This window comes from Brienomyrus brachyistius, unplaced genomic scaffold (genome assembly GCF_023856365.1).
Source record: "Brienomyrus brachyistius isolate T26 unplaced genomic scaffold, BBRACH_0.4 scaffold27, whole genome shotgun sequence".
Classification (NCBI taxonomy): Eukaryota; Metazoa; Chordata; class Actinopteri; order Osteoglossiformes; family Mormyridae; genus Brienomyrus; species Brienomyrus brachyistius.
Genome location: NW_026042306.1, coordinates 3,166,565 through 3,184,149, shown reverse-complemented (window position 1 = coordinate 3,184,149; position 17,585 = coordinate 3,166,565). Strand labels below are relative to the sequence as shown.

Here is a 17,585-nt window from a genome sequence, read left to right as displayed (position 1 = left end):
CTCCTACCCTTTAAGATTGTACTACGCGAAAATGGGACACATTTCATAGGATTTTTTTTTTCGCGTCACCGATTATTAAAGCGAGACGAGATTCAGACATGTGGAGTAAAAGAAAGAAATATTTATAGCTAAGTCTTGTCCAAGCTCCTTGCTAAACAGGAAAATAGTACAAAAAAAATAAACCTGGAATTTACTTCTTCTTTGGTAAAGTAGGCCCTACGTGAAAAAAGTATCATGAAATAAAATTCTGCGATTAAGCTTCGTACGCAAAGAAGATACATAGAATTACGAAGAACGCAGATTCATTCATATGAAGTCATGCTTTAATAAATATTCCACGAAAATATATTCATTCGTTTTGCACAAAAGGTTTAATGTAAACATTAACTGATCATCGATCTTTGTATCCTGTTTGTTAGGCGATATGATTGAATGTAGGTCTTAAATTTGATTCCTAACATTATGATACAATTTTCCGATAGGTTTGTTATATATATATATATATATATATATATATATATATATATATATATATATATATATATATAGAGAGAGAGAGAGAGAGAGAGAGAGAGAGAGCCTTTTAAAGTGTTATGCAAAAAATTTTTATTAATTACGCATGTTACTTTAATTCTCTGATATATTTAGCAATATCGTGAAGTGGTCTCAAAAAATATGCAATTAATAATAATGTGTTCACGAAAAGTTTACGTTTATTATAATAATAATAATAATAATAATTATTATTATTAAATAGCACGCATCACCTGTACGAGACAAAGTTTTTTTTACCTTCAACATGAAAAGAATTTAGAGAAATACATCCACTTATGCAATATTGAATTTGCCCATATTTGTTTTTTTCTAGAGAAATTTATTCTTTCTATGTTACACTTTTTACACCAATAATAATAATAATAATAATAATAATAATAAACACTTTAAATTCCTTCCTGTTATTTACAATACACAAAACCATCCTTAAATAAAGCATAAAGCAATACTTTCTTGTTTAAAGGCCTTCAGTCTTGTCAAATTGTCATATATATTAGATTACTACTACGTCCTTCTTTTACAGCAAATTATTTTAAAATGCGGTTTATTTCTGAAGCATCTGAAAACCTGGAAAAACATATGAACAAATCATGCTTGAATACTTTATATATATATATATATATATATATATATATATATATATATATATATATATATATACACACACACGCACAAAAAATAAGTTTTGATAGCGAAAGCTTATGTGAAAATGCATATGGACAAACAGCCAATCGCCAAAAAATCATGAAGAGTTCATTATTGGTCTGGAACAAACACCTTGGTAGTAATAAGTATCAGGGGGGATTTGCGAGGGGTCCAGGACAGTTCTGCTTGTCATCGGACCCGATAAGGCTCCTGCCACAGGCGAGCCATACCCAGAATATTGCATCATCTGTTCATAGCTCTTTATGTCCATTTTATGATGCTGCTGGTCAGAGGACATCAGATTATTAATGGAGAAAGGATGATCAAAAGAATAGTGATGTTCTGCCTTTAGGTGGGCCTCATGAGCGAGGGCACCATGATGCTGTGACATTGTGTGATGTGTCGTAGAGGCCACCTGCTCCGGGCTCAGCACCTGACATGACTTCTCATCTGATTTCTGGTCTTTTGAAGACTTATTGGCGCGGGGAGTTTCATTTTCATTGCTGCTTTCAGAGCTACTGCTAGAGCCATTCTCCAAAGCCTTACTGCCTGACTCCTTGCAGCGTATCGTCTCACATTTGAAGCGCTTCTGTCTCCTTAAGTAGCAGCCATTCTCAAACATGTTCCCTGAGTCTGGGTGCAGGGTCCAAAACGAGCCTTTTCCTGGCTTATCTGGAGATCTAGGCACTTTGATGAAACAGTCGTTGAAAGACAATGAGTGTCGGATAGAGTTCTGCCAACGCTGTTGGTTCTGGCGATAAAAAGGAAAGAGGTCCATGATCCACTGATAGATTTCACTCAGTGTGAGCATCTTGTTCGATGATTGTTGGATGGCCATGGTAATCAAGGAGATGTAGGAGTAGGGGGGTTTGGCGTGAGTGTAGCTTCGCCTGTACGTTTTCGGGTCCCTCGTCCTGATAGTTGACTGCCCGTACATGGGACTCATGGCATTCATGTTCGGGTAAGATGTGAGTGAGTTCATGGAAGGAGGCTGCACCGGCATGGAGCTCATTCCTGGGCTCAGCGCTGCGCCCATGGTCGCCATCCCAGTACCCATCCCGTTCATGACCCCGGCACCTGCTGTCATGCTATTCATTGATGGACTCATAGCTGTGTTCATATATGACATGTTAACAGAATTGCCTGTCATGGTTCCAGTGCCATTCATGGCCGGCATACTCAGGTAGGCACCCACAGAGTTCATTCCCAGCCCTGCATTCATGTTCCCGACAGAGGAGTAACACTGGAAGAAAAAGGCAAAGTTTTGCTTAGTTAAACTTTTATTGTGTTACCTATGTACTCAAAATATTCAAAATTGTCTGTATATTTCAGAAAAATAATTCTAGTGGCAGAGCATCTAAAACTATAAGCAAACGTAGGCTATAAATTTAAGGTAACATTGGAAAATAACGTCATAACTGGAAATTCCAATGTACGCTATTTAAACCAACCATAAACATATAGTATATATCACGCGTGTCTTCGTACAGAAACAATACACCGTGAATTAATTTATACAAAAATAAAAGTGTAAAATGTTTAAATACGTTTGTTGTTGTACATAAAAGTGTGAAACGAAAGCAAAACGACATTTTAAACAATACCCTTAAAAGGGTGATGTTAAAGTTTTTGAACAAGAAAAGGGTCTGCGAGTTAAACAACTGTAAAAGTCACGGCTACAGAAATAAAACTTCTCCAAACACAGCTATCCTAACTGTGTTATGATAGTACATAGTAGATCTCATGGAGGATTTGGAGCTGCTTGCAGTCAATATTTGATTACAAAGTTAATATTATCTCAGGGCTAATATTTAGTTGTATACTCGAAAATAAATATATATAAGCTCTACCAACCTCGGGTTCGCCGTAATACGTGCTCCAGTCTGAATGATCATGTCCTTCCATTTTAACAGCACCCAGCATTGTAGACCTTTGAAAGCAGAATAATCCAACAATTTTCCCTCGGTTGGACGGCGAATAAATAGTTCCTTGAAATAAAATGTGTGGGATCGCTGTATACCTTGGTTTTGAGGCTACGATCCCGTCAAGGAGCGGTGCATTTGTGCGTTTGAGCTCACGGTGTCCACTGGCACTATAAAGCGGCAGATGATGACAGCGGTTGAGTGACGTTCACTCCCGGCTACTGGGATATGCCGTGATATGGCTCCCTGCTCCAAGACAACCGCCAACCCCTTTCTTTTCGTTGCTCCATTTAAATAACTAGCTCACACCTAAGCGAGAACTCTCTGTTTGACCCTTTGTCATACACATGTGCTAAGAACAAACCATTTTCAAAAGATTCTTTAAAATCTAGTCTGATTTATTACTTTTAGATAAAGGCCTTTAAAATTGTTATGGGAGTTTTTAAACATATGATCGTTGTCCTCGTTGCATTTTGGGTTTTCTTACGCGACTTCTTTATCGTTTTCTGTGTTCTAGCCGGCAGCACTATAGTCTTCAGATTTGAATATGACATGAGATTGTTCAGTTTATAGCTTTCTTAAATTAGCAAGCAGTATTTTAATGGCCAATGCATTTAAATTCACAAACATAGCGATCGATGTTGTTTTTGCAAATTCTGACAACTACACATTTGAATACACATTGCCACATTGAATTCACCAGTAGCCTAAACAAACTGGTCGTTGCATCTAATTTAAACCCAGTCAAAATTGTAGGCCTATTATGTATTCATTACATTTAATCGTTGCTATAATTAAAATACGCTTGCGACGGATAGCTTAAAGATGAATTTTATGCAGTGTTTAGTTTTTTTTTTACATACCAATAATAATGTGAGGTTGTTTAATATAGTCACTTCGTCGTGGAAGGACTGGAACACCCAATCAAGGCAATTTATAGTTTCAGAATTTCGAAACAAAGCAAATACGGAGTAATCATATCAGAGAAAAGTGAGTGAGGTTAAAGTCTGATATGATGAAATATTTTAATTTTCACTCTAAATTACCAGAAATGACAGGGCTTATAGTCAGAAAAACAGGTTCATTTGACAAGATCTGAACTAGTTTAAAAATAAAATCAGTCTGTGATGGCATTTGGATAATCAACCCCTCAGCGACCACTGGTGACCGTAGTTTTCCAGAGTTTCCTTGAAACCGCAGGAATTTGACGATTGATGGGTTAATAAGTGTTAAGATTAGCGGTTGAAATCGCACTCTATAAACTACATCAATTAAACCTAATTAAATAATTGATCTTTCAAAAATGGCTTTTAATGTTATACTGTTTAGACTACCACTACTACTGCCACATCATCAGCACCATCATCATCATGATTATCATCATTATTATTATTATTATTAGTAGTAGCAGTAGTAGTAGTAGTAGTAATAGTAGTAGTAGTAGTTACAAGACCGTAGTACAAAATACGAAGGAATTGCGTGTTGAGTGGATTTTCAATAAAGTTTGAGAGCGCCCTCTGTTGGTCGTAATAATTCTACCGAAAGTAGCCAATACAAGATTATTTATTATACTTTTATAATACGATAGAAGTCTAATCAGACCTACATATACACTGTAATATTCTCCACATATCGCAAACATTGTAGTAATAGATTTTTGCATGTTTATTTTATGCAAACCAAATAATAGAAGATTTCTTCTGTCATGATTAATTTGACAGTTTTGATAAGTGAGCAAATTATTGTTATTATCAGGCCTTGAAAAGAATAGAAAAATGGCTAAGTATTTAATTTTCTAGATTTTTCTTTCATTTTCACCTTTTCAGAGGCTTTCTGCCGCAGTTAACAATAGCGAACATTGAAAGCAGAGCTTCAAATGTGTTATAAACACAACTAATATAACCGCACCTGAGAAGTTTCTTTGTTCAAAGAAAGCACAGCAAGTGGAGCTTAAGCACAACCCTGTAATTACGCAGAAAAAACACACCCTCTGTTTGTACATCCCATATACATACTGACACACACAATCACGGGCTCGCACCAGCCCACCAAATTTTTAAGGTTGTTTACATGGTAATATGGATATCAGTCCCTGGGGAATGTATTTGATTTCAGCCTGAGGGCAGTACTGGTCAACCAGTTAGGTGACATTGGCAGCCACCTAGGGCGCCATCTTCTGAGGGGATGATGACTTAGCAAACTGTTGGCATTCCCCCCCACCCCCCCAACCCTTGGCTGAGGAGCATGTAGAGTGCCGTTTGCAGTGTACTATCCAAGACAAACTGAAATTCAGCGGTGAAGTTCACCTTGGGCTCCACATGAGTTTCGATCAGCAACAGCTTCTATAATCCATCTCTCCAAAAGCAACAGGCTGAAACCAGCACCTACCTACTGCTGTGGGACTAGTCAGTGAGTAAGCCTTCTAGTATACTGAAGTCTGAAAGAAAACACATAGTTTACATGTTAACTAACAAGTACTTGCAGTTCAAGAAAATACCAGGCTAATATAAGTCAATCAGAAAGGCTACCATGAAAGATCAGTTTAATCGGATACAGATTAGCTTCACCGATAGCTTCAGAGACGGGTTTGGTACAGACTTCAGATACAATTTGGTATAGAATAAGTTTCAGATACATGTAGGGTAGCTTAAATGATAGCTACGTTTAGAGACAGATTTGTTTCAAATAACCAGCATGATTCTGAAAAGGAGGACACCTGTGCTGAAAATAGAGGACTAAGGCTCAAAATGAAAAGCAGTTGGGGGGGGGGGGGGGGTAATTACAGAAGCTGTGAACTGGTAGCCTGGTTTGGGGTAAGGCTACAGAAGCTGTGAACTGGTAGCCTGGTTTGGGGTAAGGCTACAGAAGCTGTGAACTGGTAGCCTGGTTTGGGGTAAGGCTACAGAAGCTGTGAACTGGTAGCCTGGTTTGGGGTAAGGCTACAGAAGCTGTGAACTGGTAGCCTGGTTTGGGGTAAGGCTACAGAAGCTGTGAACTGGTAGCCTGGTTTGGGGTAAGGCTACAGAAGCTGTGAACTGGTAGCCTGGTTTGGGGTAAGGCTACAGAAGCTGTGAACGATACATTGATCAAGAAAATGATCCCCTTATCTCAATAGCATAGCTTCAAAAAATATTTGTCAGCATGGCTGTTCTTGGGTTCTGTAGTATGCATTTTTGGGTGTTTCACGTTTTTTATGTGACCAGGGATGAGAGACAGTGGCACGGGGAAGTGGTTGGGAGGAACGGAAAAGGGAAGGCAAGGGGGCTAAAAGGAGGACACCCAACAGCAGTCTGGACAGAGGGCTGGAAAACCAGGTTAGCATTAAATTACGGTTAGCTTCTGACACTGGTTCAGCTTCAGAGATGTGTTTGCTTTAGCTACAGATCTGCTTCAGGCACAACTTAACTTCACAGAGAACTTAGCATCAGAGAGAGCTTAGCTTCAGATAGGCTTATATTGCAGTAGTGGTGAGCGTGCCAATGCATGACTGGATTTGCCGCCTGCTCTCACAGCTGTGAGCAGCCTGCCATGGTTAATAGATCTGTGTGTAAATTCGAAAGGCATTTCAACTTGGGAGGTTGTTTTGGAGCAGGTTTAGTATAGACATCCCTGAGCTCCAACATTACTGTACAGCGTTCCACAAAGATACCTTTTGATGATCAAAGAATGAGGCAGATTCAAAATGGTATTCAGGGCCCCATAATTCTAGAACTTCTCATCCAATGAACTTCTGACTTGCATTATATTTACAGGAATATAAGAGGTAAGGGGGAAAAAGGCACATTTACTGAAGCTACATAACAATTATGGGGACAACATAACAAACATGGTCTATAAATGGTAAAATTATATTGACAACGCCAGTATATGTCTTAACATGCAAAGTATTTTAATCAACTGCAATAATATTCACTTCAAGTTAAAAACCATAATAAAATTTTCCTTAAAATTACCAAAGGCCAGCTAAGAATAACCGAAAAAGAAACCAAAGAAACTTTTGAAACTCATGTGGCATCAATAAATTACACCACTATCAGAGAAGAATGGCTTAAATTTGTAATGTATATATTTTTTTCTGAGGAACAAATGGTGCTTGAGGGCATTGTGACTCCAGTTGCAGGGAAAGAGCATTTTTTCACTGAGAGTTTGAAGTGACAGCTCTCCATGGTTCCGACAACATAAGTGCACAATCTTTATTTGCTTATGTGAGGACACCCTTTATAAGCACACACAGGCACCCACAGCAAGTTTCAGTGGAGCCCAATAAACCTGGCCCTATACCAGTCACCAGCAGCCTGCTTTGGGGTGAGGCGACTTGAAGAATTAGCATTTCATCAGCTTCCAGCAGCTCCGGACAAACATGACTTCCCTCTGGCCCACACCAAGTATAATGAGGCGACCCGGTCATGAACGGCCCACCTCTCAGCAGGGGCGGCAGTTGCTAAACTTCTCACACATCCTATATCCCCCACCCCCCCCAAGCCAGCCGCAGCACCATCGCATGTCCTCAGCCTCTCCTAAAGAGGTGCCTTCCTCTCCAGTGATTAATTACTGCTGTTGACTTCCACATTGAATGGCCTCCTCCTCTGAATCCCAGGGGTCTGGTGCTCCTGCAGAAGACACGTGGACTTGTTTTCTGATGCCCCCTAACGAATGGCCACCTGGGGCTATTATGTTAAAAAACACAAGTTGCCCTTTAAATTTTACATCTTCTGAGTAATTTGTTTCCTCACTCCATGCTCTCCTCCCACCCCAAACACAGCTAAATCCCTAGCAGGTGTGTTTTGAAGCCAGGAAATCTTTTGAATAAGAAATATCTTGAATGTTTGATATAGAAAATAAAATATGATGCACACAGGACAAGATCCAACACAAGCAAGTGCTACAAAGATCTTGAGTGTGTTTGCTTATTGCTGTCAAGGTAATAGAAAAGGAAAGTTCCTTTTTTAAGATGCTATGCTTTGCCAAAGTGCGTGTCCACACCTTAATTATGTGTGTGTCATGAATTCTTTCATTTTTGCAGCCACCAGGATCAGAATCAGCTTTATTTTGCCAAGGACAAGTATATGCAAGCAATTTCTTCTGGTGAGTCTGTCCATACATATTGCACATCTTAATGCACATATTACACAGTAAGTTATAATAAATACAACACAACACTTTTTGTATTGCAGTTATTTAGTTATTTAATATATGTTTACATTTATTCATCTATCTGATGTTTTCATTCAAAGCAACTTACATTAGAAGGAAAGGTTACTATTCGTGTGTGCTCCTTGGGATTTAGTTATATACGTCAGCTTCAGTTCAGTTATCAAGGGTGCTCTTTTTATATTGTAGTCTTGATTTTTAGACCATATTAAATTTGTTACACTCAGCAGCCAGATGATTAGGTAAATCTGCTTGTTAATGCAAAGAAAGCCTGATCCTATAACCAGAAAATTATGTGGCTGCTACTAAATATATACAGCATGCAAACAAGAACAATAAGTTCACTTACTTATAAGCCCAACACTGACTAAAGTGTCCAATTATAAAAATACACAAAAATGCTGTCAGCATGTACATGAACATCATGTTGGTTACATTTGCATGATTTTGCATGATATTTATAGAAACAGGCATCCTTAAATATAATGAAAACCATCAAGAAGCTTATTTTTAACAAAGCACCTAACCCAGCCAGCATTTCAACGTTTAGTCACAGTTCACTGCTGAACTAATTGTCAATTTTGAAAAAATGACCAATGTTGGTATTGTGATGTTGTTTCAATGTCTTACTTTTCAACATTGGTGAATTCAGGTCTTGTGGAAAAACTGAATTAACGATGAATAAAGTATTGGTTTTAAATATGAATTTTGATATTGATCAATGTTGAAATTACCATTCTGTTTCACCGTCTTATTTTTCAACATTGATTAAACTATAGATTGAATTTCCTTTTCACTTTACACTGTACGTAATTCTGCTATACCTAGTTTGCAGTTGGATCAATATGACAATACTGACAATGATTTACTGTACATTTCACATGTTTTCAAAGCAATGGTTTTATGTGTGCAACTAGCAATACTATGCATCCCTACACCATACACAAAATAAACACCCCTGAATAAGTTAGTGCTAAAGCTTGAATGTAATCAAATGAGACACCAAGGAAAAGGATATTATGGCACATTTCTGAATAAATATGAGGGAAAACAGCTGTTACAATTTATCTTCCATATATGGAAAGTCATTCTTTTACAGACAGTCAGATTTCAAAACTGTTTTAGTATGGTTGCCATGTCACCAGGCAAAATATGGAACTGAGAATCCTATATGCGGCTATTACAGGGTAACCCCCTGTGAGGGACTTTATTCAAGGAGACAACAAGCCTTAAATGTCCTTGGGAGGACTAACAGGACAGTATCAGCAGCAACAGAATATATGAATGAATGAATGTGAGACGGATGTATGGGATTGGCACATTAGGGCTAGGAACAATAAAGAGAACACAGCTAATGGGATTTAGGAAACGTGAGGGAGGTACAGGATGGCCAGCAGCGACATCTGCTGGTCAAACCGGAATAGACGGAAAACGATCATGCCGATGGTTGTTATCTGTAGTGCAGGAGTGGGAGGTTCCACAATTGAAGCATAAATCTGTGTGAGATGCAAGAATGAAAAATAAAAAAAAAAAATACTTCAAACGTCATAGAATGACACTATGATTAAATCAATTCAGAAAGCCATGTCATGACAATTAATTATTGTTAATAAACAAAGACTCCACTACTGAAATATGCATCTTTAAACCCTTAAAATAAAGGTCTTTCAAGAGTCCTTTTATGGCCACCATCAACCATCCTGTCTGGTGCATACTTCAAATATTTTGCATGGTCTGCATTACTTTTGTGTAGTCTGTGGTGATGACAGCATCTAAAGATGAAAAACAAACCACAGATTAGATCATCATCTAAAAATACTGTACCTTTCAGCCCATGTAGGGAAAATCCTTTGTGTTATTGCCAACCATTTTCCAAAGCAGTACCAAGCTTGTTTCTTCGTGTTCCGAACAAATCTCTCTGATTAAAAAAAAAAAACTTGAAAAATGTTCTTCATTTAATCTGATTGTTATGAGGTATCATGAGTTTGTCAACACAGGGCAACTAAACACACAAAATAAATCTTGGTAAATTTTCAAAAATTTGGGGTGTTTTATTTTACATTTGCACACCCATGAGGCACACCCATCCACACACTCCTGGATGATGCGACAGCAGCCTTTATGCGCCAGTACGCTCAGCACACAGTAGCTAAGGTGGTAAATAGGCAGGAGAAAAATCACGAGTTAGATATAGGGGATGATTAGTAGGCTATATCTGATAGGGCCACAGTGGGCAATTTTAGCTAGAACATCAGGGTACCACCCCTATTCTTTTGAAGGATACTCAGGGATCTTTTACGTCCTCATAGAGTCAGTGTCACGTCCCTCAGTCCAGACCTGTCGTGGACCATGCCCACCTCATTAACACTGTGTCTATTTCCCGATTGTGATCAGCTGTTTCCTGTTAGTTCGGCTTGTTTTGTGTATTTCAGTCCGCGTTCATGTGCACTGGGGCATTGTATAAAATTTACTTCAGGCACACGCCCATTCATCAGATAGGCATAGTTCCTCTTTCTCTCTCACACACAAACACAGTCGTGTAATCATATCTTTTTGGGGACCGTTCATTCATTTCTATGGAAAAAATGCTAACGCTAACTATGACAACCTTAACCCCTACCCAGCCCTAACCATAACCATAAGTAACCAAGCAAAATGCAAGAATGTCACGCCCCCGGGTGTACACCGGCAGATACCATCAATTTAGGCTGCAGACTGGAAACTACAAAGGGACAGCACACGCAACGGGAGTTGCAAAGTATTGCCAATGTTTCATTGCTATACCGAGCGTTTGCTTGTCCAGTGTCATACCCTCGTTCCTTACCGCTCCTGACTTCCTTTTGTGTGCTCCTTGCCTGCCTTCCTTTCCCAGACCAGCCCTCGTCCCTGAACCTCCAGTCCTGCCTTCCCTGCCAGCCCCAGGATCTCTCGTCTCCCCTTCCCTTCGTCTCCATGTCCTGTGCCTGCCTGTTAGACTGATCTCCCCGGCTACCGACTCTACCTTCCGTCCCCGACCATTCTTCTTACCTAGCTCGATCTAATAAAGATTGCTCTGTTCCGCATTCCTGGGTCCACGTCTCCCTGCCGAGGGTGTCCTGACAAAGAATTTTTGCATTTTTAAATTTTTCATTGCTGTCATAAATTTTTATAAAATAGAGTTTTCCCATATGGGGACCAGGAAACTGCTATGTAACTGTTTTTTGCAGTTTGAGGGATACATATTAGGTAATTCCTGATATAAACACACCATGATTGGTTACTGTGTAGCTGTTTTCCTGCAGTTTGAGGTACAAATATTGCATCTTAGGGGTGTCCTTATATTTTATTTCGGAGAGGCACAATGACCAAATGTGTCACGATCGCTGGACGAGCAGGGAACGGGGAATCAGGATGCAGGAAACAGAGAGTTGGGTAGGAGGGGTTTATTACATAGAACAAGGAGAACGAGGTACAAATAGGGTAAACGACGTCAATGACGGACCTGGGGATACATACTCTGACGTGAATTTAAATATACAGGACTTAATGAAACAAGAAGAAACAGCAGATAACTTCGGGATTTCACATGAGGTTAATGAGGTGGGCGTGGCACATGAGAGATCGGATGAGCAGGGCATGACAAAATGGTTGTTGTGAAGTCCCCCCTCCCCACAGTCCAAAAGCATGCTAAGGTGAATTGGATTTACCAGATTGGCTGTAGGGGTGAATGGCTGCCATCTTTTCAGTTATTCAATGCATTGTGCACCTATGACCCTGAATAAGGCAAGTGGATACAGTAAATAGATGGATGTATATAATTTCATAAGTTGCAATGATTACTTCTTTTATTGCAGGCTATTGTAACATATATGTGGCAGAGAAAGACAGTCTGATGGCCCACAATATTCTACAACATCATAGATATCTCGGCCTACACTGCCTATGTGGTCTTCAAAGAAATCAACCCAGTCTGGAACCAAGGGAAGACCTAAAACAGGAGACTTTTCCTAGAAGAGCTTGGGAAAACTCTGGGAAGTCCTCTAATTCAGAGACACAAGCACCTTCCATACACCCCAGCCTCAGCACTGCCACTTGTGTTTGAACAGTCACATATTACACTGTCCATGTTATACTGTGACTATTTATTCTCATTTTTGTTCTTTTATGAGTTTCTTCTTCACATTTTTCTCCTGTTTAAGTAATTTTGTACTTATATGCTCCAATAAAAAACAATTTTACTCTGACCTGTCTTAGTAGATACCAGTCAGTTTTGTCCAGGAACAGAACAGATGTTAGTATGTGGCACCATAGCCAAAACTGAAATGGTTTGAACCAAATATCTGTTACGTTTTCACATATCCTGGTCTTTAAAAGTAACAGTAGTTTTTTTTTTATTCTGATTTTTATTCTGATGATTCTGCGTAAAAGATATGTTTTTTTGCCAACTCCAGCCGGGCTCTTCCATGCTTCTCATTGCTGAAGGGCTTCTTTCTTGCTTTATGGATCTTCAGTCCTGCTTCTAGGAGCCTGTTATAAATTGTCCTAGCAGTGCACTTCACACCACTTAATGACTGAATCTCTATCTACCTCAGGGATGCCCAACTCCAGTCCTGGAGGGCCGGAGCCCTGTGTATCTTAGTTCTTTCCCTGTTCCACCATCAATGATTCAGCTCAAGAGCTGTGTGGTAATTAGTACAAGTTGAATTAGGTGTGTTAAATGAGGGGAAACCCAAAAATGTGCAGGGTTCCGGCCCTCCAGGACTGGAGTTGGGCACCCCTGATCTACCCCCTACACCAGGGATGGGCAATCTTATCCAGAAAGGGCCGCTGTGATTGCAGGTTTTTGCTGCAACTCCCTAATTAGATTACTAATTAGAGGACTGATTAGTTGAAGAGTCCTCACACCTGGGTTTGAACAGACCTAAAGGTTATCCCAAAAAGCTGCATACACACCGGCCATTTGCTGGTAAGTTTGCCCACCTCTGCCCTCGCCACTAACATCCCATTTGCACATGCACATGGAGGATTCTTCATATTGAAGGCCAGCCCAAACTAATTACTATGGAGTGGACTATAACAACCTCCGATAGTGTATCTGCAGGGATGCTGACTAAAATTCCACACTACCCCCTTGGTGTTATGGGAAATCAAGTATGAAGGAAACGTCATATAAATGTTCAAAGTTCCTTTCTACTGGTTTCTCCAATCATGTCATTTGTTGTACACAAATATTTGTTTATTGTTTAACCTTAACAACCATAATCATAATGTGAGAGTAAAATGGAAAATGAAAGTGCTGCTTTAGTTTTTAAATTATTTTTGAAATCATATTTGTGATGCTATAAATCTGTTTGCAAGTGAATGTATTCGAAGCTCTGAATTTATTCTTTCTCATTACAATATGCAGGGTCAAGAGTATGTGCAGTTGAAAACAGTGATATAAAATAACAGTACATGCAGTAACAGGTGCTTCCCGTTTCCAGGGGATTGCAGTGAGGGCATCCAGAATTTTGCTTACCTCTTTATACACTTCCCCTTAATCTGGAGAACCCTTCACAGCTGCGAGTGTGACTTCATATGAAGTGAAGTGCTAGTGAGTAGGGATCAGTTTGAGATTCAGCCAATGTTTCCCATTTTTTTTGAAGGTCATTTGAGGTGATCCTTTGATTTATGAGGCACTGCCAGATAAGTTGATAGTCATCTCTGGCATTAGAAAATTGCTTTTGCCCTATCTCTCTGGTTTCTGGTCACTGCCAGTGTCTCCTGCTTCACCTTTCTCTTGTGTACTGCTGTCTTGGAAACTTTGAGCCTGGAAGCAGCCTGCCTCGCAGTGTAGCCTTCTGCCAGCAGAACCAGGATTCAACCAGGATTTATAAATGCAGATTTTTAAAAAATCTAGACTAGACTCAATTTTTTCCAGAGCTGTATACTAAAAACCATAATAAGTTAAAAACGTGTAAATCACTTGGAATGAAGTTTGATAAAAAGAATGCAGTATGCAGCTCCTTGACTCATTTTCAACCTTCTCAAATTCTCCCACACCACACCAATGCTGCATTCCTCTACTGGTCTCCTGTAGCTGCCGGCATCAGACTCAAAACACTGATGCTGTCCTATAAAACCAAAAATGGATGAGCACCCTTCTACATAAAAGGACTTCTCACTCCACACTGCACAACACTCTCTCCGATTCTCCAACACCACTCAGCTGGTCCTATCTTCCAAGGCACAAGGAAGACATGCATCTAGACTCATCTCTGATTTTGCACCCATGTGGTAGAATGAACTGCCCCTAGATGCTTGAACAACCGAGTAACTGGCTGCCTTCAAATAACGACTGATGACCTACCTCTTTCTGACATACTTGGACTAGCACTCTTTTTCAATAAATACTGGATTATTTCCCAACAGAATTTTTTAGACTGATTCTTAGCCCAGGTTCAGTTGAACCAGTATCAGAATGTTTTCACTGCTGGAGACATCAAAACACTTATGTAAGTTGCTCTGGCTAAGGGCATCTGCCAAATGCAGTAAATGTAAATTGAACAATGATAGTTGGTAATCTTTGTTTGTTATTAGCTTTATACACATTTAGAATGGGCAGCCAAAATTTGTCCATTTTTTTTTGGGACACATCAATAACGAAAAAATATATATATATTTTTTAATCGACTTCACTTAATCTGATTGTAATGTGATTCAAGGACTTCTCACACAGGACCTCTGAACACGTAATATATTTTGATATATTCAATCAAATTTTGGCTGCTTTTAAAAAATTTTGCTTACTCGTGATGTTTTTGGACAAAAATGTCCCGCCATTAGAAATTAATTCGAAAGTTATGATTACAATATGTGTATAAATTTCAGCTCAGGCACATGCCTGCACAACATTTTATCAGGTGCCCCGGAATGTCTAGCTACTCTCCAAATGTAGCTGTGAATTGGCACCACCTGTCATGCTACTCCCTGCATTGCACCCCTGTGACTCATTCTGTCATTTCTTTACTTGTTTACTTCCAGCACCGATGCAAGCAGCTGCCTTTTCAGTGGTTCAGTCTGTGTAGTGTTTCTTTGCTATTTAAATTTTTTATAATCATTGTTTCACTTCCAATCTTATTACTGCATGCACTGCAAATGTCTTACTCTATCCTATCTCTCATCTGCAAGACAGTGACAGATCCCTTGTTTACTCAAAGATGCTCATACTCTCTTGGCATTATCAACCCCATTGCAAGGAATTTGAAGCGCATCTAACCGGGGCTGCAAAGCTGGAGCATTTATAGTATTTATTATAATATAATATTTTTAACATTATAGTATTATAACCTATCTGCCCGCCTATCTGTCTGTCTAACTCCGGGTTCCCCCACAGTCCAAAAACATGCTGAGCTAACTGGAGTTGCTAAATTGCCCATAGGAGTGCGTGTGTGAGTGAATGGTGTGTGAGTGTGCCCTGCGGTGGGCTGGCCCCCCATCCTGGGTTGTTCCCTGCCTCGTGCCCATTGCTTCCGGGATAGGCTCCGGACCCCCCGAGACCCAGAAGGATAAGCGGTTTGGAAAATGGATGGATGGATGGTATTATAACATTTATATGTACACTATGCCATAAATTACAGCGTCTTCTTGCACTGCCACTCTTGTGTTTGAACAGACATATATTACTCTGTCCATGTTATACTGTGACCACCTTTGTTCTCATTTTATTCCTTTGTGACTTTTATTTCTTCTTCTTGTTACTTCTGCTGAAGTATTTTTTTTAAATATTCCAATTGTAATTAAATGATCCAATTGAAAACACTTTCACTCTTGTCTGATGAGTTATTCCACAGGTCCTTCCTGTGTCCCTTCTGGGTTCTTCTAATGAGCACATGGCACAGAGATACCAGTCTAAGCAGCAGGCACATGCCCATGCATTAGATGGACACAGTTCCTCTCCCACACACACACACACACACACACACACACACACACACACACGTCTAATAAGCCTCAGGCACTCCCCACAGAGACAAAAAAAAAACCTTCCAGAAAAAATACTGCATCATTTGTTTACAAGAACAGTGACTTGTTTACAAATATGCACAACCTGATTGACTGCTATGCAGATCTTTTCTTGCAGTTTGAAATATTGGGTTATTCCTGATTCAACACCATCATTGGATGCTGCGTAGCTCTTTTGAGGTATGCATACACTTCTTGCATCTTGGGGGCAGACAAACATTTTACCTTAGAGAGGCCAAGAGTGAAAGGTTTGCTCTTGATGCCCTTGCTCATATATTAGAACATGATACCGATAAAGAAAGATCTACACCATATTTAGACAACCCAGAAGAAGAAACAGCCATTGAAGAAGAACCTGCAGAGGAAAAGAGCATTCAGAAAGTGGTTTTCCTGTCAAAGAATGGCAAAACCTTGTGGTCTTCATCTCTCCCTGAGTGACATGGCAGAGCACCAGCAGAATATATCCTCAAGATAACCCCAGGACCAACAAGGTATGCAATATCGTGTGGATGATATAAAGTCCTCCTTTGAACTCTCTTTTCCTGAGATACTGCAGCAGACAATAGTGAATATGGCTAACTTGGAGGGAAGACAAATATACAGTGAAAGATGGAAGGAAATGGACTGGACAGACCTACAGGCATTCACAGGTCTGCTGATTCTGAGTAGAGTCCATAAAACCACGATTGGATGCTGAATCAGGATAAGTGTTTTTCCATGCCACAGTGGCACTTTAGACCTTTCATATTCTGATAAGAGTGATGCAGTTTGACAACTGAGACACAAGATCTGCTCTGTGTCAGCAAGACAAGCTCATTGAAATTAGATTTTCCTCTGAGAAATGAGCTGAGATGCTGCCCCTCCTCCACAACCCAGGCCCTGACATTACAGTGGATGAGTGCCTGGTGCGTTTCACAGGCCACTGTCTATTCAAACAATATATTCCAAGTAAGCCAGGATGATATGGAATAATAATCTGTGCAGGATGTGAGACCACAATCAGTTACTCATAGAACATGCAAATATATACCGGAAAACCCATTAATGGACAGTCATAAAAAAATCAGGCCACGCAGGTGGTGCTGGAAGGACACAGCATCACATCTGATCATTTTTTCTGTCAATGTGCGAGAGATAATGCCGGTTATTTTAAAAACATTTATGACCTAAAATTCCCAGGGAGAGAGAATGCCATTTAATAAGGAGACTAAGGAACCAGAAAATGGCAGTGCTTACCTGTTCGTATGAGTGCATGTGGGATTTGTCTAACGGGGTTAGGAGTGGAGCTTGTGTGGACTGCATAGCCCCTCTCCAGCAGCAGCAAGATGT

General features: G+C 39.7%; 1 protein-coding gene across 4 annotated transcripts; it reads right to left on the bottom strand.

Annotated features, from left to right (window-relative positions):
- Positions 1-639: 639 nt before the first annotated feature.
- LOC125721059 (hepatocyte nuclear factor 3-beta-like) lies at positions 640-4,022 on the bottom strand. 4 transcript variants are annotated; one of them, XM_048997005.1, is made up of 4 exons: positions 3,986-4,022; positions 3,221-3,292; positions 3,055-3,130; positions 640-2,443 (listed from the first exon to the last, which is right to left on the bottom strand). In XM_048997005.1, the coding sequence occupies exons 3-4, from the start codon at positions 3,121-3,123 to the stop codon at positions 1,298-1,300; spliced, it is 1,215 nt and encodes a 404-aa protein (XP_048852962.1). In that variant the 5' UTR covers positions 3,124-3,130; positions 3,221-3,292; positions 3,986-4,022; the 3' UTR covers positions 640-1,297. The 4 variants fall into 4 exon arrangements, with proteins under 4 accessions (XP_048852962.1, XP_048852961.1, XP_048852960.1 ...); XM_048997004.1 differs by having other exon boundaries at positions 3,221-4,013; XM_048997003.1 differs by having other exon boundaries at positions 3,055-3,292; positions 3,986-4,011.
- Between the last annotated feature and the right edge of the window lie 13,563 nt (positions 4,023-17,585).